This window comes from Halichondria panicea, chromosome 14 (genome assembly GCF_963675165.1).
Source record: "Halichondria panicea chromosome 14, odHalPani1.1, whole genome shotgun sequence".
NCBI classification, from domain to species: domain Eukaryota; kingdom Metazoa; phylum Porifera; class Demospongiae; order Suberitida; family Halichondriidae; genus Halichondria; species Halichondria panicea.
This window is the reverse complement of record NC_087390.1, coordinates 4,801,304-4,825,850: the sequence shown is the minus strand read 5'-3', so window position 1 is coordinate 4,825,850 and position 24,547 is coordinate 4,801,304. Positions and strand designations below refer to the sequence as shown.

The window sequence follows — 24,547 nt, the reverse complement described above, 5'->3', positions numbered from 1 at the left end:
ACCAATCAGATTGCAGTATTTATGACAAACATGATCTAAATAATCTTAGATCATGTTTGCCATAAATACTGCAATTTGATTGGCTAAATGAAGTGTTCTATCCAACTTAGAAAATCATGTACATGTACTTATTTAGAAAATCATGCACTTACTTAGAAAATCATGTACTTCACTTAGAAAATCATGTAGCAAAGATTAGATAAGAACATTCAAATCTGATTGGCTAAATACTTCATGGTTGCTATGATCTAAAATGCTTAGACACTGTTTAGGAACTTTCCACATGATTTAGAAGTCCTCAGGGCTAGTATAGAACCCTCACTGCGTTCGGGATACTACAACCAGCCCTTTGGGCTTCTAAATCATGTAGAAACTTCCTAAACAGTGTCTAACTATTATATAGACACCTCTGAAACAGTGTATATAGCTATGTATGTATTAAGAGGAGTGAACTTGTTATACAGGTAGAAGCATGCCGTGAGCGTCTGTTTGTGAGTGAATGGACAAGATTCAACAGTTGATGAGACACCTCTTCCAACTGCTGATTGGAAGAGGACCTGTGCTAGGTGTATTCTTCCAGAGGTATATACAAAATAATTATGGGTGGCAGGTCACACATGCAGTTTTCTAAATCTATCCTACAGAGTTTTTCTAGAACTCAAAGGGAAAACATTTTTGCACAATCTACCTTTGACAAAAAGGTGTGGGAGTTGGTCCAAACAACAATGGACATGTTTGAACAAGGAGCATTGAAAGAGCAGAAGCTTAAAAAACAACAAATAACAGCCGCTCCAGAATTCAAACAACACCTCCTTCAGCCGCTGCACCATCTTAAGCCTGACTTCCAGGTCAACATTTTGACGAAGATATAACATGTCTAGAAGTTTCCCTAAAGGAGTTGAAGACTTCGTGTACAGCATTTCGAAGCTCCGAAGCTGTCAAAGCATCATTTGTTCGTTTAACCAACACTGGTTCTTGGAGAGAGGCTCAGCAAAAGTACCCAACGAGTACAACAATGGCAAAATTACAGAAGTTTGCACATCTCGACTTTCGACATTCAGCCCCAGATGCATTTAAAACCTACTGCCAAAGTGTGATGGATTCACAGATCCCAGCGTTCTCGGGTGCTAGTCTGACCATTGCTGTTTGCTCTAAGGTGTGTTTAATTGTACATGTATAATCATTATCACAGAGTATTTATCTATTAACAGGATATAACACCAGACGCCATGTCAAAGATGGCTTACACTTGCCGTCAACTCAACTCAACAAATACAGCATTGTCATACTTTCATGTGGCTGTACTCTGCAAGCTTGAACAGGCAGAGATGGTCAAGACTGGTCTAATGAAATGTTTTGACTCAGCTGAAATTGCTTATCATTATGACAAGTCGAAACCAGGTAAGGACTTGTATAATTATATATACAAGATAATAATCAGTGTTATAAATGTTCAGAATCACCGAGTGTCCGTGATGGGAAAGTAGGATTAACTCCTTGTTTAGAAGCAATCGTCATCGGCCATTGGTCACAGAGTGGCAAACTCTTGCGTGATCACCAGAAATGTCGCCACAACGTGTTTTGCCACAATGGCTTAGACGACGAAACATTGACAGAAAGTATCGTGGAGACGTTCACATACAGTGGACAAACAGTCCTTGATGCTACTGAAAGTGGTAAGTGTGTACAGCTGTATAATGTGTACAGCTATATAATTATATAATTATCATAAGGATTATTACATGGCAATTACAAGCAGTTCACATGCAGGAGTGTATTCATTAGCTTTGATTCCAACTAGGCCGCACTTCCTCTGTATCATAGCGACTCTGCATTCCTAAACTCTCTTGCCTTGAGGGCACACTGATTTTATACTAGATCTATACATAGCCAAATAGAAGGTATAACCAGTCTATATAATTATAGACATGCACTTGTTGGCAAGGGCATGCATGATAGGTGCATGCATGGGCTCGCTAAAACTTGCTTAAACACAGGACTGGAAAAAGGGTGGGGCTCTCAGCTTGGACAAGTTGTTGCATAGAGGTAGAAGCTTAGCACTGGCTATATACAAGCTATATGCACAATCATTTCATTCGTTTACAATAGTTTTTGAGACTGTTAGCTAGTTGTATCAAGGTTAGGTAAGCTGATGTATAACTATAACGATAAGTATTATAACTTATCATTAGACAGCCATGCATAATTATCATGAAGTGTACAAATTTGTACATAAAATGTACTGAACAAATTTTGTACAAATTTGTACAATTTGCAAATTTTAAGGTTATGCAAATTTGTACATAAAATGTACTGAACAAATTTTGTACAAATTTGTACAATTTGCAAATTTTAAGGTTATGCAAATTTGTACATAAAATGTACTGAACAAATTTTGTACAAATTTGTACAATTTGCAAATATGCAAATTTGTACAATGTTTAAATACGTTCCAACAATTTCCAGGATCAATGGCTGCTGTGAAATCAGGGCGCAATTTAGTTGCAGTCTTTGAAGAAGGTGCTTCAAAACAAGATTTCCTGGAAAAAGTTGACTCTGACTAACTACAGCAGTTAAAAAAGAACGATATTTAACATCTGTAAAACTATTATTATTCCGCTGTCCTAAAATGCATCTTAGAACCTATTTCATAAAGGGAACCTGTAGGTCATAACCTGTTAGCAGTAAGTATTTCCAATCCATCCTTTCCTTGCCACCTTCCCCACAACTCGTAAAGAGAACAGATCTATAGTACAAACGTATGATTGTACATAACATACAAAGGTGTAATCTGACTAGCATTATCAGAATTTATTTTGCTCAGATCAAGTAGTATCTATTTCATGCATGCAGAAACATAATTCAACCGCATAATAACCTCATATAGATAATGGATTCAGCGATAAACACATCTGTTATAGGCCCACATCTGCCATTTAAAATTCTAGACAGCTAAATAGCTTAAGTCTATTGGCTATAAACATTATAATGTTCACTAAACTACCTAATATCGACAAATGTAGTCATCTGTCTGGTTTGTATCGTAGGGGACGGTAGAGAAGGTGTGTTGTAGTCTTCCGGCTGTACTGGAATCAGAATGTCCAGTGCCGGCTCTCTCAGCTGATCATCAGGTGTATCATTGTTGACGTCTTCAACAAGATGTTCCCTTTCCTCTTGCTGCGAAATTCTATTAGCAAATTGCATTCGAATCGTTGCATAGGTTTTGCTCAAACTCTTCCCACAAGTGTGCAATACCGTCATAACGATAAACGAAACAAAGACGATAGACATTGATAGATAAGCCAAAATGAAATGATTATCTTTGCTTATTAAAGTCCTTGAATTTGCAACTATAATGGAAATCACTAATAAATTGATGAAAAACAATGCCTCAAGGTAGTTAGTAAAACTTTTTATGTATGCTCTGTTCAAAAGCTTGAAAAGTAGCATGATAAATGCCAAACAAGCAGAAAATATTCCCACAGTCTCAATATTAGCATAGAACAATGTTGAGAGTAGGAAATAAACAAGTTTTACTAGCAGGAGCAGTCCCACCCAGTAGCGATGGTCATTATTGAGGGGAGCATGATGTGCATTCATAAAGTGAATACAGTACTTGTGTGTGGTCCATTTGAAGAGCTTATATTTGGAGTAACGGCTAAATACCTGCCCACAAGAAAGCATTACAATGTACACAGCAGCAAAGAGAGTGATGATAAAGGCTGCAAGGAATCGTGGAATGTGGCTAAACGCAAAGTACGACACATTGCCATCGTAAAACCAGACAAACTTATGGCTACCATCAGGATATGCAAAGTTCGCATTCTGTAAAGCTGCAATGATAATTCGAATTAATTTGGAATAGGAGAGAAGTATGTGCGTGTAAAGTGTTGCCTCAGGGTTCATTTTACCAATTATCCGAGCAACTTTTTGGGAACGATCATGCAAAACCATAAACGCAAGGATCAGTAGAAAAATATAGACTGGAAACACAAGTTGGAGCATCAGTTTTCCATACGAGTCCATTCCATCGTAGAAACAGGTTTCAATTCCCAAGTCAAGATTTAACCACGATATGAACACAGTAAGAAAATTCGGATTTTTAAATGGAAAGAAAAAGGTGTGATTTACTGCAACAATGTTCGCATAAAAGATGAGCCCATGGATAGTCCCTGTTGCAACAGTCATATTAGTCAAAAGAATGAATGCCACGAGTACAATACCAGCCAGAGCAAACGGTACAATCAAGAGAAGGTAGTAGTTCGAGCATTGCACACATTTTGAGCTGCCAAACACAAGACTAAGTCCTTGAGGACACCCACCACACAATACTCCAGACCTATTGTAGGCACACTGCTCGTCTGTTTCAATTAAACCAACAAGACTGATGTTGAGTGGACGTTTCTGACAATATTCATAAGGACATGATGCAGCTATGAGAAACCATGATTTGGTAATATTGGCATATGAGTACTTGATCCACTTATAAAATAGCTCTGAGTTCATTTCAATCGACCAGGTGCCGTTTTCTAATGAGCATTTGCTGACATATTGTTTTATTTGTTTATCACAGACACATGTGTAATCAATAACCCTGGAGTGTGGTTCAAGTCCGATTGGACACGTAAACGGAAGAAACGTAACATTCACTTCTTTCATGAAAGTGCTCTTATCAGCATTAATCTCCATCACAGCGCGATAGTCATTACTAGAGTAAATTGTGTACTCCAACTCCGTGCATCTGTCGTCTACTTGTCGCTTTTGCTGGCCTCCTTTAAGCGATCCAATCTCACCAGGGTCTAGTTTGAGTGAAGTGATTATAGTGGCATTGACTGGTTTGCCCACTTGGTCCACAACTGCAACACTTAGTGCGAACTTCTCTCCTTTCTTTGTTAGCACAGTAGGGTGAGTGGAGTTGCAATCAAAGACATCATTTTGACAAAAGCACAATTGTTGACACTGTGTAGAAGAATTGCTAGAAGCTACAACTAGATTGTATTCACCAGAGACTGCTGTCTGTACATTAGTAGTTAGTAGTGCTAATGAAATGCAAAATAGCACGGTATCTATCTTCATTTTTTTGAATCAAATGTTTTTATTCGTTTAGATATTCAACGCAGTAGCTAGCACTGACATGCATGCAACAAACTTCAATCTGGGTATGCCCTAGGGCAGGATGTGGTGTTAAGTAGAAAGTTACCCGTCTATAAAAAGGAGTTGTGATTATGACTTTGTGGTCAATTCCGAACCTAATGGACCATCTTTGGTTAACAGGAAAGCCCTATATAGAGTCGACCGACAGGCTGAGCATGCTGTTCACACACATGTACTTGCTTGAGTGCACTATATAGGGGGTGGACATGACCGTGTTAATTATAGCCACCTTTATACTCTAACCTTGCATAAGCTAGTACAGTATAACCTTGCATAAGTACAGTATAACCTCAATTATCCGGACGCCTTGGTTTTAGAGGCAGGCCGGATAACCGAATATGCCGGATAATCGAATAGATAAACCACATCTTGATCCACACACTTTATTGATACACATGCAGTGCCACATGGTTGTCTGCGCATGCATGCGCAGAAGATACGCAGGCCTGTCTCCATAGTAACAACTCCAATGCGCATGCGCATTTAAGAGACACACACATTTTCTGAATTGAAAATTGCTAAGCCGAATGCAATCGAGGTTCCGGATAATGGAGGCCCGGATAATCAAGGTTCTACTGTACAAACTTGATAATAATTATGCTATAATTTAAATCAGGATAATAGATAAGAGTTTGTAAACCTTGTATTAGAATATCGGCTATAGAGATGCTCAACTAGGTGATGAGTTGAAGAGACCGATAATCAAACTGAGAATCACGTTATTTCATAATTCAAATGATTGATCTTCAGTATGCACACGAGTGACCAATAAATTAAAATATATACTATAGATATGTAAATCAAGTATATACAACACTCACGTTCACATTAACGATTTCGTGACACTCCAATTTTCCAAGCACTTTTGACTTCTCACAGAACTCGAGCCTGAGGTATCAACGCCCATAGTTTGAGGATAAAACTTGGATGTAGTTTCTTGATCAATTTCGTTTATAAATTGTGATCCTCTATCGGACTCATCAGCCCTAACGGACGTTCTTGACCTTGCAGCTGGGAACCTCATAATGTGATGTGGTACTGGGTGAGGAATGTCGTGATGGGAAGCACTCGATTGAAAGTATGTTTTGTAGTCATGACGTTCAACTGATAAGAACGAACAATTCTGAGCAGTAATATTTGGACCATCTGTTGTTAGGTCATTGGGGCTGTGATTGCTTGCTTCGGTGTTACCAACCCATCCTTTCCTTGCCACCATTCCCTCACAACTCATGAAAAGAACAGGTCTATAGTACACAAGATCGTAGTTGACGAGTTCTTTATTCCATGTTGGGGCTAGTTCTTTCTCGTGCCATTCCCTGAAGTAAGAAGTAGGTGGTGTGATGGAAAGCAACGGAGGGATAGTGGTCAACAAGTCCCATGAGAGTTGTGCTGATTTAGTGGCAAACGTTTTCGTTGCTGACACTGAAAGTGACTTGTGTTCATTCAACAAGGACGTAGTTGTCTGCAAACAAACACATTTTAGCTTCGTGAATTCCATTCATCCATAATACGAACCCGTATATCAATTTGATAGCATTACCAGAATTTTCGCTGCGATCAAATTACGATGAATGTGCATGCATGAATGAATACCTGTGCACAGATGTATGTAGCACTAAGCATGCAGGCACTTCTAATCACAATATGCAGTGTGAACGCACCTGTGTTGATATTTCCTCGTGCAGGAGTTTTGCAGTTACAGCCGATGCATTCAGCAGAAGTCCATACGCTCGGCATATGTCGTAAGACTGTTCTTCACTCTCTTCCCCAGAGCCAATCATAAACACTTTGTGTAACGTTTCAACCAGCTTTTTAAATATGGTACTCTTCAGCGAACCGTAAATTCTCTGCAACAAAAGAATTATTAGTATCTGCCAACTGTGCTTTCTAGGGCGGGCAAGGAGAGGCTTTTCAGTGCAGAAAACTTATAAAGTGAGATTTTGTAACGGATTAGGATTGAGCAGGAAAACTAATATTAAACCGTCACCGACCTGAAACTCATTGCAAGCCAGCAATCGAGCTTTGTCTTCATTCATGCCAACATCATCTGTGAGACTCTTGGAGAGATCTTCTACTTCATGGTCAAAGAGGTTGTTGAAGTCCAGGCTGCTGTCTGATGGAGTTTTGCCGAGCACCTGCCAGCCACCCCTCTGTTTGAGCATGTCGTATCCCACGCTCTTCACCCTGCATGCAAAGTAAATAGCTCTGTATATGTAATTGCCAAACTCTATTGATCGGCACCCTTATATATAGATACAATTTTCCGACACACAAAGTCTTCAGCACACAAAGTCTTAAAATTATGTGTGGTTTCTAATGTGCTCCATGCATGTGGTATATAAGTGCGAAATGGCCGGTATATCAATGTAGCCGTACTTCAGAGAACCGGAATAGCGAGAGTCCACGATATTTTCCTAGTGAACATTGATGTTCCCACCACCCACTACACTTGGCAATCATTTTTTACGGCTTAAACACTTCAATTTGTACTTGTACCATAGAGTCTATACGTACATAGCATGCACTTTGTTGTAAAAATGCAGCCTGTTAAAGTACAAGCTTAACCGCTATAATAATATATTACCTTTACTGCTAGACCACAATTAAGTGACAGTTTAGACCTAGCATTGATATCATGCCGGGGGGGGCCAAATGAGTCAAAATCCCACATTTTCACAAGGAAATTGAATCCTAGGTGTCCTATATAATAAATAGGTGTCTTATGTATTTAATAGGTGTCTTATAATTATACTTATAATTCCATTACAGCCTTGTGACGATGCATGACATCCAACTTTGACATCCAACTTTAGTCGAGTCTGACACGGTATCTTTAATGTATCAGCTAATGCAAGCAGACAACCATAATTATACAATCAACACTGAGTCACGTGTGTTATCAGGATATGAATAAGTATAGGCAACTCACTCATACAGACCACGTAAGGGAATTGTGAAAGAAGTACGAAAGAAGAACGTCATTCTGTGTGTAAAACATGCATCTCAAGTGGCTCTAAACCCACATTCAAAAATAGTGTGTTTATATGCATTGTGCAGGTATACCGTACCCCCATACGATATCGTCTTCTACCCCACAAAAATGTTGTGGAGGGTGTGGCCATGCAGACTAGCATTGATACCTAGGTACTAGGTAGACCTAGCTAGTGAGTAGATCTACCTGTGAAGCTCTTCTTCAAGTTGTCTAATTTTTCTCTGACAGTAAGGATTCACACAAGGCTCTTGCAGTGACACACCCTCACATTCATTGTCCAAAAATCTTGCTGCCATGTCACAGACTGTTGAGAAATCAGAATTGGTATGAAAATTTCTGCAAACCTTGCAACCTCAAATAGACCATGTGATGTGTCTAGTCCACCCACATTGCATATTGCATTATTCAGCATTTGACCCAGTGGACCATAGTGGACTGTGACTCGACTATGTATTAGTCAAATCTGTAATTTGCTTCACCAGTTCATCTGTACTTACGTACGTACTTGTTGACTGCTGCTGTTCATCATGAGTTTGTCCAAGTGGATTGCTAGTTCTGAAGTAAAAGTGGAACAAAATGGAGTGCAAAGAGCAAAGAAAATTATTCGAAAGGGATCCAGGACATTCAGCCCATCCAAAAATATTGCAGCCATTGATTTCGGTACAAAGAATTGTTCTCTCGCATACATCACTGAAAACGACACTACAAACATTATGAAAACAGGTGTTCCCAAACTACCACTAAACGGGACGTTTCTCCGAGTTCCCACGGCAATTTTGTTCAACCCCGAAGGTCATGTGCTTGCATTTGGTCATGACGCCAGAAGACTGTTTGGAAACCTCCTAGACATAGAGTATTCACAGTATTTATATTTTGAGGAGATTAAGATGAATTTGAATCACGAGCAGGTACGTATTACTGATTATAATATCTTATGTAAAAGCAAGATGGCACTGGTGAAAGTTGTATTACTATGCTGCATTGTATTGTGTTCACGCATGATAATTGTTGCCACTATAATTATTAATGTTGAGTCACCAGTGCTATTGTGATATTATGCAGGAAATTTCCCGTGAGATGCAGGTGTGTGCTTCCAATGGCAAACAGTGTTATTTGGTTGACGTGATTGCTCAAATTCTGAAGCACCTGAAGCTTACATTTATTGAAGACCATCTTCAGCCTAGTGGTCATTCCTTTCAAGCTTCTGATTTCGATTGGGTCATCACAGTTCCTGCAATTTGGAGGGCCAAGGGCAAACAGATAATGAGGGAGGCTGGATACAAGGTAACTATAAAACTCAGTGTATCTGTAGATGAGCGTGGCCCCCAAAAAGGGGGACGGGTTTCAAGCCTATCAAGTATTCGTTCTACTGCAGTAATGCATTGCAAGACCAATCAGATTGCATGGCCCTAGGTCCTTTTTTTGGCGTCCTAGCTCCTCCCCTTCGCTGCAGCAAGCTAAGCTCTGGTTAAAGGCGCTGCCAAAATTAACAATTTCATATAGTTATACTCAATTCAGAAGAACGAATGCTTGATGAACTATCATAAGCAAACAAATCTGTGAGAGTTCAATGAGTTAATTTCGGTTCAACCGTACCAAACTTCTTGGAACTACACCACATAATTACTAGGGTGACGCAAGCGCCATGGGGAAAGCGACGCATCCAACTTTGCTGAAAGATATTGTGCAAATGACACCACATCTTGTGGCAGGTTGATGACATGGCCTGCGTATTCATATTGTCCAAATGGTAATCTATAAGATGGACATTATTGGCATGACTGCAGATATAAACAGCATCTTGGATTGAACAGCAGATTGTTCGAATAGAGGCATATCGGGATTCACTCTGTATGCCTCTGCCTGCATGTGTTGCTTCCAAGCGTGCCTGTGTGGCCTCTGGAGTCTCTGTAAGTGTAATGAACGTTTAATAATGTTTGGCCACTTAATAGTCTGGTGCCCTGAAGTCTATAGGCAAAACCCACAGTAAGTACGCTGTTTTCTGCTGGCTTGTGCACTTTCTACACAACATTTTTTTACAGAACCGTTTGAGTTAGTTACCTTCACTTCCTGTGTGCCCTGTATCTTTCTCTGGGTCTAGCAAGCCTCCTTTCCCTCTTTTTAGCTGTTTCTGGGGATCTTGCCTGTCGCTCCCGCTCCCTCCTTATCGCTAGTTTTGTCGCTATTCATATTTTTATCAAGCTAAAGTTATCAGTTGACTCACGTAGAAATTGGTAAAGGATCACGAGTCACAAAAGCAAATATCGTATGCTGGTCCATGCCGGCCTGCCGGCCCACTACATACATACATACACCACCCGGACCACGTTCATGACTAACTAAGGGACTCGCTTCGCTCGCCCCAATAATAACAAACAGATCTGTGAGAGATAATTATAAGCTCGAAGACCAGTCAGGGTTTCATCTAGGATTAGGGGAGAGTTTGGACGTGTGTAAGCACATCGCAATAGGTTTGGCCACTCCTACATTTGTTGACCACAACCCCTTTTATATGCTAGTGCATTACAGTTGATCTATAGTTACATATAAGTTGTAGAATAATGATGTTATTATTCTACAATATTTGGGGGGGGGGGAGGTTCACCCTTCCCCCCCCCCCCTTCACTAGATGAAACCCTACCGGTCCCTTTTTTGGAGGGGACGGGCCAGGCCCATCTAGTTCTATTTAATCCTTTCGCTTAATTATATTTCACATTGGTTGTGTGAATACGTAGGACAAGCAATAATTACACTATTAAGTCTTGCCTAAATGACCCCAGAGGGTAGTTGGGTCGTCAACCACTTGTGGTTGCATGGGTTTCACGTGAATACTATGTACGTTTTTGTTCCGCGGTATTTGAGACAGAGAATGAATATTGCATATGGCTGCATGAATCAGCTACTAGGGTTGCGTGTTATAAAGAATTAATTAAGTGTAGCTGGCTAGCTAGAAAGATTCTGTTTTGTGGATTAACGTTGTTTACTCAAGAACCCATTGTATCATTATTACAGGCTGGTCTCTGCTCTAAAGAAACTTGTGGGAGGCTCAAAGTCACATCAGCACAGCCTCTAGCTCCTCCACAGGAGTCTTCACCTGAAAAATTGTTGCTAGCTCTGGAGCCTGAATCTGCCTCTCTGTACTGTCATCAGATGCTCAGAAGAGGACTTGTGGCTCCTCACTGTGAAGCACCACGCAAGAAAACTCTGGGTTCCACTTATCTGATTGTAGATATCGGAGGTGGCACAGTCGATGTGTCGTCCCATAAAATTGTATCAGTCAAAGTATACCCTGTCGTGGAGGAATTGCATCAACCGGTTGGCAATTACTGTGGTGGAACTCGGGTTAATCAAGAATTCTTGAGTTTTCTCGAGAAGCTAACTGGAGACTCAGAGCTCTCGTTGTATGTTAAGACTACTGACCCAGAGATGAATGCAATGAATAAATGCGAGCTAGACGAAATTGTCAACGTAAGCTTTGAAGAACAGAAACAGACGTTTGGTCGCCTAGATGAGTCGTCACAACGAGATACTGTGATAAGGCTTCCTCCTTCTTTTCTGGAGATTTACCGGGAGGCAATTATCGACAATCTTGCATTAAGCGAAGATCTCAAAGAGCAAGTTACTTTGGAAAGAAGAAGCCTTCGGATATCAGCGTCTCAAATGAAGGTATTCTTTACACCTGTAGTAAAGGGGATAATAACGCTGCTGTCCGAACATTTGAGACGTTTGTTAGAAGCTGTTCAAGTGATTTATTTGGTTGGTGGATTTGGAGGATGCCCGTACTTGTACATGAGAATTAAAGAAACGTTTAGTGGTCAGTGTCAGATAATAGTCCCTCCAAATCCTGAGCTGGCAGTCGTAGAAGGAGCAGCTTTGTTCCACTTTAACCCATCATTTATACAAGCTCGACGAGCTGATGCAACGTATGGAAAATCTGTTATCAGGCCTTTCGATAATTTCATTCATGATGCTCGACGGAAATTAACTGACTCGAATGGTAGAGCGTTATGTGAAAATCTCTTCCAAACTATCATAGAAATCGGTGAAGTCATAAACCCTGATTACGTGTACTTATGCACTAGCGTTCCAGTCAGTTCTGATCAAATGAACGTACACATTGAAATATTCAGTTCTCTAGAAAATGCTCGGGAGATATGGTACACAGATGGCGATGACAGCGGAGGAGCAGTGAAAATTGGAGAACTGATGGTGGACTTACCGCCGTGCGCTGACAATGGGCAAAAGAGAGAGGTGGAATTCACGTTTGATTTTAGCCATACTGAAATTAAAGTTGTGGGATTCGAAAAGACGTCGCGATTGCAGGTCAAAACTGTTATTGATTTTCTGACATCTCATATTTAGTTGTCTACATAATTCTCACACACAGCACGTCATCTTTGTTCATCAAGCACCATAAATTATGCACGAATTAATATTATAATGATCTCTTGATTTCTTCAATTACCGTATAGCGGGTAATTTTCGTGGGGCAAAATATTCGTGGTTGAAGGTCTGCATGACGACAAATATTTTACCCACAAATGAAGCGACCTTGCCTACCTTTGCCTGCAGTGCAAGCAGCAACCACGAAATGACTAAACTATTCAACCACGAATATTTTGTCCCCGAAAATTACCCGCTATACGGTACTTTTGATCATGTTGCATGATTGTTTGTTATCGCCAACTTTTATTATTTTGTGCAAAGTGTGTTTAATTTCACAAAAGAATTCAATATAATTATGTCGTGATCATATAAATTATAAAAAAATTAAAACAGATTTATTATACATTACAGATCTACACACATTATATATACAGGATCAGTAATTATATATAACGGTATGTAAATTCAGACTCACAAGTGGGACAGCGGTGAGACTTTGACCTCTCACTCCTCAGAGCAACAGTCATATCATACGCATCAGCTTTTACTCCTTTCAGATCATCTTTTAATTGACAGTTCTCATCTTTAAGGGCAGTATTTGTCGCCAAAAGATTGCTGTTACGTTGATGTAATTCATTATTTTCAGTTCCATAGTGTTGAAGAGTTATAGTTAATTCATAAACTTCATTTTGTAACGCTGAAGAGTCTTTATAAAGTTTATCGATTTTACTCTTACAAGCTGCCTGTAGTAGATCGTAATCAAGTTGAACACGACTTTTCTCAATTTCCATTTCGTCGATCTCTTCCTTTCTCTTGCGTAACATCTTTTTCAAGCATTTTTCACAAGATACCGAGCGGTGCAGTTTTTTGCCGCTTGTGCCATCGTGTGTACTGTCAGACTCCTGAACAACCTCCTCAGAATCAGATTCCAAAGAATGAAAATCATGAGAGCAAGAACTACTCGAACTTTCAATTGACAATGACCTCATAGTTTCTCCAATTTTAAGATTTAATCCTGAATCGTCTGAATCGTCAAAATCTGATTGTTGTTGTATGCGAGCATCAATTGAAGGTTTGGGACTGCTTGGAGTAGGAGGAATAACAGAAGCAGTAGGAACTTCTAAAGTTGTTTCGCCATCTTGTTTAGTGTATGGTTCTACACACAAGGTACTAGGATATCGAAGGATGGCTATATCGGAGAGAGGTATCTTTGAAGGTGCTGAACTTGATAGAAGAGGTAGTTGCTTGTCGGAAAAGCTATGCTGTACTGTGAACGGTGCCGAATGTGAAGGGGAAGGGGCTGGCATCATCATTGCTGTTGCTGTCCCCCCATGGATACTAGCTCGTGTAGGCATCGGGTAGCTTGCAGTAGGATATACCAACGCTGCTTTCTGACCAGTGATAACAGCACGGCCGGGACTCTCAACGGCCACAGCTACCACATAGCCCAGTTCTGGTCTGGTAGTAGTGTCAGGAGTCAGTCGGACCGTTTTGGCAGTCGGAGTTGAGACAACACTGCAGAGTAACGAGAAAATTGCATATTTTGGGGGGAAACACTAAATGCTATATAATTATATGAATATTAATTTTAATCACTCGCGAGTACCGTATAGCGGTAATTTCAGGGGGGGGGGGCAACATTTTCTTGTTGAATTTCTGAGCATGAATATTTTAGCCACGAATGATCACCTTTACCTGTAGTACACGTAGCCACAAAAAAGAATATCCCATGCATGAACTGAATTAAAACCTCAACCACGCTTAAAATAAAGATACGCTTATAATCGTGTAAGCGCTAATAATCCAGTTTCTACGGTCAGCCCTTTCTTGATAACTGTTGAATTAAAACATCCTAACTGAAAGTTACCACTTCCTTTAAACATGCATGCACCCATACAATTAGCTGAATGCTCTCGTATCACATATTCCTTATAAGGTAAGGTATGTGCGCTATACACGGGTGTTCAGGTAAAAAATAGTTACAACACTTACTGTTGTATATAATTGCCGAGCGCCTTACAACTAATACTGCATCTTATCTCAGAAAACTTTTGTATGTATATATGTATGTATGTATGTCACCAAGAGTTCACTAGTGAACTCTTGATAAGTGAACTCTTGATGTCACGCTTCAGAATGCGGAATTGGGTGTGGCTACATTCGGTTAATCTTTATTACCTCCTAACTGATCTACTATTGGCATACATTAGATACACGCATACACGAAGAATAAAGCTATATACATCTAGCCGGAAAAGCTAGCCATATAGGCCGGCTGTATAGCCATATAGATCCTGTAGCTATATAAGAGTCTCACATGACCAACAACCACACTACTACTCATGGAAAGAGTTCTGATTCTATGATTGCTATTCCATAACTTATTCTCTATACTCTCTAGCAAGTTTACTCTCCTTCTAGCCTCGATTCCAGGCCGATTAAAATACAGCCTGGTACCTATTGCAGGGGTGATAGTGCGCATGCGTTAGTTTATTCTCCAAAATCTGGGGAATCCCCTTTTTCTTTCTCTCATCTATTTTCTATCTTTGTACATCAGCTTAGCTCTCTATTGCGTTGTTCCAGAAGGCTTTCACACTAGTCTGAAGCCAGAAGAGGCTCTCATCTACCTCTATGACGGTTGTATGGTCAGGATGTCTTACCTTGGATCTGTACAGGCTATGGGAAGTGTATGGTGCTTCAAACTGCTACTTGCGAAGACAACCCGGCTATAGGACCATCCTAGACGTAGATGAGAGCCTCTTCTGTCTTAAAACTAGTGTTCAAGCCTTCTAGACCAACACAATAGACGGCATAAGCCACAGCTTTACAGAGCTCAGTCATAGAGATAAAGTATTACGGAACATATTCTTAGTAAACGGACTAATTTCCTGTGTAATTTACTAAGGTTTTACGTTCGTAGTACGATTACCCATATTCTGGGTAATTTGAAGCGCATGCGCACTATCACCCCTGCAATAGGTACCAGGCCGTATTTTAATGCGGCCTGGAATCGAGGCTACTCTCCTTCTTTCTACTAAAACTTAAAAAGTAGTACTTAGATATAACTCTGCGCGAGGCTATTCATGCGTGTGCGTATACCTAGTACTATAGTGTACCCACCTTGAATTAGGGTCAAGTCCAGGTGTTGAGTTCTGGTGGTTGAATTTTTTCATTGAGTCATGAACTATGGGAGATTGGGGGTGTGGTATGTCAATCCTACGTACGGTGCTACCACTGGGAGAGGTGTAGGAGTCTGGTGCTACCACATGCACTGGCTCTGAGCACTTGGGCTTCTGCACGATTCGAAGCAGCTGTAATTCTTGCCTCTTACGCTCTTGTTTCTCAGTCTGTATAGTATAATTATGGCAGAGTGAATAAAAGCCACCGTTGTAGATATATAAACGAAGGAACTAGCTAGTATATCAATAACGTACTTTGGGTAGTTTTGTCATTGTATGTAGCACGTTCGGCTTTGAAACATGTAAACTGGCTCTATTTTTTCAACGTACACTCACCTCTTGTTGCAATTCCCTCCTTCTTTTGGCTTCTTGTTCTTCGAGTGCAGTCAAATTACTCCTCATGTCAGTCGAAAGATACTGAAATGAGGGTATGGAGTCCAGTGCTTCTGCAAACAAGGTAAATGTCTTCGGACATATTTTGGTCCTATGCAGCATCGAGTTCAGCAGTGTAGATGCTCGAGAAGGTTCTCCAATGCTTGCATTATCAGCTACACTCTTAGTGGATGAACAGATGAGTCCTTTAGCGAATACTTCATTGACAACATCCGACAGACCAGCTTGAATACCAATGTGCAAAGTGCCGCACATTTGCTGAAAGGCTCTGTATTCAACATTCAGCGGTAAAGCACCGTCGTGTTCGTCCATTGTAAGTTCCTGGAAAGGACTTGCTGACACACCAATAGATCTAGACAGTAAACTGCGAGCTTAGCTAGCTACTTGTATCTTGTATTAAAATGAACACCAAAAACAAACGCTAAAATGTACTAGATCTAATACACAGCTACAAATAAGGAATTTCCCTTGTTTGAACTTTCACTAATAAAATTATGACCTTTGACATTCCAAGCCAAATTGCTTTTACGTTTTTGCTGACTCAATTTTAGAACACTTTTTTAAGCTTGTACATGCATGTATGCATATGAACTGAATCAACCATTGACTGATACATCTCAATTTATACTGTAAAACAGAATGATGTCATCGATCATGCACTTCCTTCCTCATATTGATAGGGTTAAGGTTAGGTCCAGTAACCATCACAGATACCAAACGCAACTAGGCTAGCTGTCAACAGATTCAGCGACAGAAACATATAGTCTCATGAACCAGCCTATAACATAGACTCTCATAAAGGATAAAATCAAGAGTTCATGCTCTATTATAATTATAATTATAAACTCTTGATAAAATACATAAATGTACACAATGACACAAAGTATATGCAACACAGAACTATAAGCCAGTTGATATGTAAATATACACCAAGTTTGTAAGAATGTTCACAGTCAAGCCAAAGAGGTCACTGCACCAAACCTGCAATTTTAGAAACAGCAATTATATAAACATGGATGAGCACCAGAGGAGGTTGGTCACGATTTAACCGCGGCGAAAAGTGTTATGCAAACCATGTTTGGCCTCGAATTTACCTCCAACCGTGTTCAATCCGCTGAGTCAGCACTTTTGTCTCGTTTTGCATTCCTGAGCATTTATCTTATGTTATCTCTCTTGTATTACATCTCCTGTTAGTTTATGAATCGTAGTAGCTAGTGTAAGCCTATCATTGCCATACCTGCTACATTAAGACAGGAGTCAAAGAATCAAGCTGGAAGTTTGTGATTAACTTAGTTTCTGGCTCATTGCTTCGGTACGACTATGCTACTCACTTTTTAGTGTGACTGGGTATTATTAGCATCATCTGCTACTAGTATCGTTTGCAGCCTTCTGGCTTTAGCTAGGATAGCTACTTTTCATGCTTTCTCTGTAAGTTTCCGTATATCTTTTCTTTTTTCTCCGTGCACGCACATTCCTCCGTTGAAATGTGACCAACCTCATCTGGATGAGCACCATTAAAATAATATGCTTTGAATTCTTGTGGAACAAAACAAGTGTCAATACTTGTACAGTAGCAACCTACACATGATTGTACAGCTTTGAGACTAATATAATAATGCATACATCCACATAATACAGCAAGCATAATTATTGCACCTGTTATCGAGGGACATTCTCCTAACTCTGAGGGTCTGAGAGTCAAGGAAGACACTCTGTGAGCCCTCTCTCAGCTGATTGGCCAGTCTCTTGTCAGTGGAGTTCACCAGAGAGGCTCGCTCACTTGATGCAGACAATTGTCTGTGCATGGAGTAGACAATACTCGAATCAGTGAAATTATTTTGTCTATTGTGATCACTCTAGTAAAGAACTAGTATGTTTGTGGCATCCGCTTCAACCTCACTGTCCTATGCTACATGTATAATTATAGCACTTTTAATTTTGTTACAGCTAGCTATCAATGGTGAACCCCAGTGTTACAGCTATCAATGGTGAGCCCCAGTGTACATGTCAGTTACAGCTATCAATGGTGAGCCCCAGTGTACATGTCAGTTACAGCTATCAATGGTGAGCCCCAGTGTACATGTCAGTTACAGCTATCAATGGTGATCCCCAGTGTACATGTCAGTTACAGCTATTAATGGTGAGCCCCAGTGTATATGTGTACCTGTCAGTTACAAATGTACAGTACAGTGCCACTACATCACTGTCTCAATTAGTGGCTGACCAGCCGATGACATGTGACTACACACAATGATTGTAATGCACTCCCAAACATAGCATGGCTCATGCTGACCTTGTGAGCTTTCGTTTTGTTTGTCTGAAGTTCTCTCTCTCCTCGGCGGCAGAGCCTGGTCTCATCTGGGAGAGTGGTCGCTCCACCTTCTCAGACACTGACCTGCAGGGGAGCAGGGTGATACATGTATATGGACGTGTATTCTGGAGAATGGTGTTTATAAGTTCATGCACCAAAATTATAAGGGGGGTGCAGTGTACACCGTATTATAAGTAGTACTGTACACGTATCAAAGATAAAAGGATAAGCATGTGCAAGTGCATGCATTACACACATCTATAAATAAACAAATAAAGCTACGTACCAGAATGATGTAACAGGGTAAAAAGATTTGTTATCTAATTTTGGTGCTGGAATTTTTATCATAGAACATGGATACCACAGCAACCAATCTGAATAAACAACAATAAGCACTTTCATTGCCCAATACATACAAAATTATAATCATATCTAATTCCCTAAAGACTGAAAAAAGCCAAGGGAATAGCTAAGAGAGGGTCTCATGATACCAACTGTGCATGGGTGTGCCACTCCAGTGTACACACATGGTAATGGGGTCATTCAGGAAATGGACCATCTGAGCTAGGATACACAAGAGTGCACTCCTAAGGCAACCTCAATAATTATGACCTAGTGGAAGCCAGTTAATCCACTGCTATAAGTGCTATAAGCTGAATGGATACATGTACACTAGGGAAAGTGAGAATATAGAAACCCTACACATTGGGAAAAGCCCCAAAATGAGGTACTCTACAGTTTAATGGTATATCTAAGGAGACTAGTGAAATCATGGCTGACCCGTCTAATAATCGTAATACACAACCACTAGATTGATGCCCAATAACTATAATTATTATGGGTTTACCAGTGCTTGTCTGAGACTGGTCCCAGTGCAATGCCGAGGGCAATCTCCTCTCCGTGTTGTTGGTGGAGTGTAGAGTTTTGGGCCAGACGCACTTGACCTCTCTCCAATATCATGTCTCTCTGTACAGTATTTGAACAGATGTAGTTAATGAATTACTCAAGCTTTATAAAGTATGTTGAATAAATTGTTAAAACAATCATGGCGAACGGACTGCTGAGGAATTTACAGTTGCCGAACGGCCACCCCTGAAAAAGGACAACTGTGATAGGCCAGATTAAAGGGGCTCTACTGCGTGCTAGTAAATAAATTGTGCTAGTACTATGTGTGGAAATAGGGTACAACAAGTGATATAAAGGAGAAGAGGACATACAACGGACTATCAACCCTACATGCGAGCAAATGTTTTTTCCACTGCCCACTTCAGTTTTTGCTCGCAAGCTGTTGCATGCCCTCTTTTCCTTCATACGCCCTTGTTATACCACTTGCACACTAGGATTTTGTGGAACTACTATGCTAATTGTGGAATTTAACACACACACACAAACATAGATTTGGCCTCCTGCATATTCCTGGAGATAGCATCAGAGGTTTTCTTGTGGGTCTCTGTTTTGCTGGCCTGTACTGACACCACTCTGCTCTTGACCTCAGCTCGAATGGCTTTCGACCCACACACCACCTCAATAGCCATGGAGCATAGTCTACCTGTAGGATGTATATTGTATATTATGTATGTAGGATATGGAGATAGCCAAGATTTGATTAAGTGTAACCCTCATTATACCAAAGTTTTGGTTGTTACATGTACTTATTTATGAAGAGTGTACAAGTGCAAAAAGATCATTTTTGGAACCTGGGTGGTCTGGCCTTTAGTCAGAGCTAGGTGACTGTTACGAGAGGTTTCCCTAATTCATAAGGACAAATACCCAGACATCAAGTCTGAGTTATGTCAGGGAACCAGGAAACCACCATATAAGGTAAAGGTACAACAACTGAAAGTTACATTGTATGTGACAATGGAGTTACAATACCTGCTTCATCTCCAGGAGATCTTGACTGATACTGCTTTTGTCGTGAGGTGTGATCAGAGTGCACTATCCTACTATGATCATAGTACACCTGTATTGAACACCAGAAAAGCACCATTGCCGAATTGATTTGGGCAATTGACAATTGAAGGTAACAATGTATAGGCTCTGGAAAGAATGCATGGAACCCAGTTGGAGAACAAAGTCATGTCTGTTTTAGGGGTTGTTTTGTACTATTCATTTGAACCTAGGTGCCTCGCCTTTATATTACAGTTGGCGATTCTTCACTTGTTATGCCTCAGTGCGCATGTGCAAGCGAGGTATACTGTAGCGTGTTTGTGTGTCTGTCTGTGTAGAGGATCAATGAGTAAAAGCTTCTACAGGCTTCTAGTCATGTGGATTTGCAAAATAATGCTTCGTTTTCGAGTTATGCCTACAGTGGAACCTCCATAAAACGGACACCATTGGGGAACAGCCATTTGGCCGTTATAGAGAGGTGGTCTTCCTTGGGAGGTTTCGATTGCCAGCTATGTATTTTCTATGAGTAATTTCTTGCTGCAAATGAATCTTGGGGCTTTGCTAACTGCTTCTTTAGCTCATACAAGCTTTGAAAAGGCTGTAGAGACAAGCTACAGCCAGGTTTTCACGATTGTGCAAAATAATGCTATCTCAGCAATAATTTTCTGCTAATTCTGGGTGTGGCTGTCCGTTCTGGGAGGTTATTTATGGAGGGCCATTTGGGTCAAAAATAAGGGAATATAAACTCATGTCAACACACGGCTAAAAGACGCGCTCAGGCAACGCGCTCAGGCAACACATGCTCAGAAGACGCGCTCAGAAGACGTGCTCAGGCAACGCGCTCAGGCAACACACGCTCAGAAGACGCGATCAAAATACGTGCTCAAAAGACGTGCCCAGGAAACGCGCTCAGGCAACACACGCTCAGAAGACGCGCTCAGGCAACGCGCTCAGAAGACGTGCTCAGGCAACGCGCTCAGAAGACGTGCTCAGGCAACGCGCTCAGAAGACGTGCTCAGGCAACGCGCTCAGACAATACACGGTTAGAAAACACGCTCAGGGAACACATGCTCAAGTAACACACGCTCAAGTAATACACTTCATTTAGAGCAAAAGGTTAAAGTGCAAGGGCTTTATTTAGAGTAAAATGTTCAAGTGCAATGGTCAAATCTGCTAATGATTACCTCATTGTTTTGTGTAGCTATAGTTCTATAATGTGTGCACGTGTTCAGTTCTTGTGTCTTTGAGATTTTTACACGATTTTCTCTACTCCATATAGTACACAGTACACAGTACAAAGGTGAAAAATAACCGGTACAAAGGTCAAGATACTCCGAATCTGTGTTGCCTGAGCGAGTCTCCTGAACGTGTGCTGGCTGAGCGTATTTCCAGAGCGTGTTGCCTGAGCGCGTATTTTGAGCGTGTGTTGCCTGAGCGCGTTGCCTGGGCACGTCTTTTGAGCGCGTCTTCTGAGCGTGTGTTGCCTGAGCGCGTGTTGCCTGAGCACGTCTTCTGAGCGCGTCTTCTGAGCGTGTGTTGCCTGAGCGCGTTTCCTGGGCACGTTGCCTGAGCGCGTCTTTTGAGCGCGTGTTGCCTGAGCGCGTCTTCTGAGCGTGTGTTGCCTGAGCGTGTCTTTTAGCCGTGTGTTGACATGAGTTTATATTCCCTTATTTTTGACCCAAATGGCCCTCCATAGTTATTTGCCATTGCTAAAGCTAGTTAGGGACTAGAAAGCTGCTCGTTATACGGAGTAGAGAGGTGGTCGCTCCTGAGAGGTTGATTATGCCTCGGTGCGCATGCGCAAGCGAGGTATACGGTAGTGTGTTTGTGTGTCTGTGTGTGTAGACCGCTACAGCTGCTCAAGGATCAATGAAGTGCAAGTAAGAGTTTCTATAGGCTTCTAGTCATGTTTTCTTGGCTTGGTATTTGTGTGGATTTGCAAAATAATGCTTCGTTCTCGAGTTATGCCTAGTTTTGCTTACTTGGAATGCCATTGCAGCCTTTTCAGAAGAGCACGTAGCCAAACTTGTTTACCGAGTGTTACTACTCTACTTAGTAGTTAGCTCTGCACTAGAACGCTAGCTATTGGTAGCTGCAAGAGTGAGGAAGAGAGCTGCAAGGCTCTGTTGATGGCATCCATTAATTTTAGACTTGAACTTTTGGCATTGATCGTTTTTAACAACAATCATGGTCGATCATTACCCACTCTTTGAGTTTGCAGCAGCAAAAGCAAAAATGTTCATCAGTACAAAAGCTATTAGTAGCTTCATGTTATATAGCTTGGCATCTCCACCGAGGCATCAGCACCTGCGGTGCTTTCATTTACATTGAAGTCATTGTAGTTTCAATCCGGACCTGAGCTCTTGGCCGTTATATAGTGTGTGGTTCTTTGGAGGTGGTCGTTAATGGAGGTTCCACTGTAGTATATTGCTTACTTGGAATGCCTTTCAGAAGAGTGTAGCAAAACTTCTCCACAGAGTGTTGCTACTCTACTTAGTAGTTAGCTCTGCACTAGAACGCTAGCTATTGGTAGCTGCAAGAGTGAGAATAGAGGCTGCGCTGAGCTGCAAGGCTCTACAGATGCAGTAGCCATAGACTTTGTACTTTCGTCGTTTTTAGCAACAATCTCGATCATTTCCCACTCTTTAAGTTTCCCTGGCGTAGCTTTGACACATCCCCACTATGGGAGGTGATCACCGCCAAAATTAGCAGTAAAAAAATGATGCTGTTTTTTTACAGAGGGTTTTAAAAAAATGATGCTGTTTTAAAATGATGCCGTTTTTTTTACAGAGGGTTTAAAAAAAATGGTGCTGTTTTAAAATGATGCTGTTTTTTTTTACAGAGGGTTTTAAAAAAATGGTGCTGTTTTTTTTTTACGAGGTGTGTTTTAAAAAATTGTGCTGTTTAGGTGGATTTTTTCAGAGGTGCAATTTTTGGAGAGGTGCGTTTTTATGAGGTGCCATTTTGTCCAACTCCTCCCAATCATTTTCATCTAGATGGTCACATGATTTGGTCACATGACACATGATTTTGCTCTCTCTTTCGACAAAGTTGAGTAATGAGTTCATGGTCAAGACAAGCACTGAACAGAGTGATTTCTGAAATGCAAGTTCTGCTTGTGGTTTCCATCAATGTGTTTACCTATACTGCTCTGTGTGACAAATTCCCTACACACCAACTCTAAAGTCAGAAGGCATGACTCTAGCACATCCCTAGATAACAACCTGCCATCTTGCAGAACTTGCATTTCAGAAATCACTCTGTTCAGTGCTTGTCTTGACCATGAACTCATACTCAACTTTGTCGAAAGAGAGAGCAAAATCATGTGTCATGTGACCATCTAGATGAAAAGAGGAGTTGGACAAAATGGCACCTCATAAAAACGCACCTCTCCAAAAATTGCACTTCTCTGAAAAAATCCACCTAAACAGCACCATTTTTTAAAACACACCCCTGTAAAAAAAAAAAACAGCACCATTTTTTTAAAATCCTCTGTAAAAAAACAGCATCATTTTAAAACAGCACCATTTTTTTAAAACCTTCTGTAAAAAAAGAGCATCATTTTAAACAGCATCATTTTTTTACTGCTAATTTTGGCGGTGATCACCTCCCATACCCCACCGAGGCATCATGTCAGCACCCGTGGTGCATAATTCAATTCATATTGGGATAGGTATTATGCTCGATCAGAGGCCGCTCTTGTATAAAAGCCGCACTCAAATAGTAGCCTCCCTTGCTAGCAAAATGAAACATTTAGTAGCCGCTCTCAAAATTTAATAGTAGCCTCAGTAAACTTGACTCTAGCATTTCTGCACGTGGCAGCCAAAAAAATTATTACTAGCATGTAGTAGCTACAAGTAGCAGCTTGTTAGTGCTTCACAAAGACTTTCTCATGGCAGAGTTCAAGTTTTATGCAGGTGAAAGCAACTTTTGATAAATTATCTGGAGCTAATAAACGCCGCTCTAGAACAGTAAGCCTCTCTTGAATTGTAGCAGCAAAATGAAACATTTAGTAGCCGCGGCTCCTGATCAAGCATATACATATATGGTATATGTTTACTGCACAAAACTCACCCTGAAGTACGGCCACTCGCTATTCCGGTTACCGGCCAGTGCTGGCTGTCCCAAACTAGTCTCATGAATCAGCCGCCGTTCTTTTGGATCCAGCGGCTGAGCCAAACATATTAACAAGGTTTTCATTATACGTGTATTACGGCCGGATATGACGTTTTGGGTGTGGTT

General features: G+C 40.8%; 5 protein-coding genes across 9 annotated transcripts in view; 3 read left to right on the top strand and 2 right to left on the bottom strand.

Annotated features, from left to right (window-relative positions):
• The window catches only part of LOC135347803 (uncharacterized), a gene marked incomplete in the record, with an annotated part of 825,189 nt that overhangs the window by 377,803 nt on the left and 422,839 nt on the right, over positions 1-24,547 (top strand).
• LOC135347981 (uncharacterized) lies at positions 1,203-2,579 on the top strand. Its single transcript, XM_064546156.1, has 3 exons — positions 1,203-1,401; positions 1,458-1,676; positions 2,467-2,579. Exons 1-3 carry the CDS (start codon positions 1,230-1,232, stop codon positions 2,562-2,564), a joined length of 489 nt encoding a protein of 162 aa, XP_064402226.1. The 5' UTR covers positions 1,203-1,229; the 3' UTR covers positions 2,565-2,579.
• Positions 2,431-8,511, bottom strand: LOC135347932 (uncharacterized). Of its 3 annotated transcripts, none has more exons than XM_064546068.1 (5): positions 8,333-8,511; positions 7,146-7,338; positions 6,816-7,001; positions 5,976-6,616; positions 2,431-2,746 (listed from the first exon to the last, which is right to left on the bottom strand). In XM_064546068.1, exons 1-4 carry the CDS (start codon positions 8,440-8,442, stop codon positions 5,978-5,980), a joined length of 1,128 nt encoding a protein of 375 aa, XP_064402138.1. In that variant the 5' UTR covers positions 8,443-8,511; the 3' UTR covers positions 2,431-2,746; positions 5,976-5,977. The 3 variants fall into 3 exon arrangements, with proteins under 3 accessions (XP_064402138.1, XP_064402141.1, XP_064402140.1); XM_064546070.1 differs by lacking the exon at positions 2,431-2,746 and adding an exon at positions 2,872-5,343; XM_064546071.1 differs by lacking the exon at positions 5,976-6,616 and having other exon boundaries at positions 2,654-2,746.
• Positions 8,542-12,598, top strand: LOC135347860 (heat shock 70 kDa protein 12A-like). Its single transcript, XM_064545963.1, has 3 exons — positions 8,542-9,054; positions 9,209-9,430; positions 11,159-12,598. Exons 1-3 carry the CDS (start codon positions 8,674-8,676, stop codon positions 12,506-12,508), a joined length of 1,953 nt encoding a protein of 650 aa, XP_064402033.1. The 5' UTR covers positions 8,542-8,673; the 3' UTR covers positions 12,509-12,598.
• Positions 12,824-24,538, bottom strand: LOC135347883 (uncharacterized). 3 transcript variants are annotated; one of them, XM_064545996.1, is made up of 9 exons: positions 24,380-24,538; positions 20,291-20,378; positions 19,804-19,964; positions 19,263-19,381; positions 18,398-18,499; positions 17,761-17,901; positions 16,048-17,085; positions 15,653-15,879; positions 12,976-14,047 (listed from the first exon to the last, which is right to left on the bottom strand). In XM_064545996.1, the coding sequence occupies exons 1-7, from the start codon at positions 24,503-24,505 to the stop codon at positions 17,058-17,060; spliced, it is 765 nt and encodes a 254-aa protein (XP_064402066.1). In that variant the 5' UTR covers positions 24,506-24,538; the 3' UTR covers positions 12,976-14,047; positions 15,653-15,879; positions 16,048-17,057. The 3 variants fall into 3 exon arrangements, with proteins under 3 accessions (XP_064402064.1, XP_064402066.1, XP_064402065.1); XM_064545995.1 differs by having other exon boundaries at positions 16,048-17,901; XM_064545994.1 differs by lacking the exons at positions 17,761-17,901; positions 18,398-18,499; positions 19,263-19,381; ... (1 more) ...; positions 20,291-20,378; positions 24,380-24,538 and having other exon boundaries at positions 12,824-14,047; positions 16,048-16,689.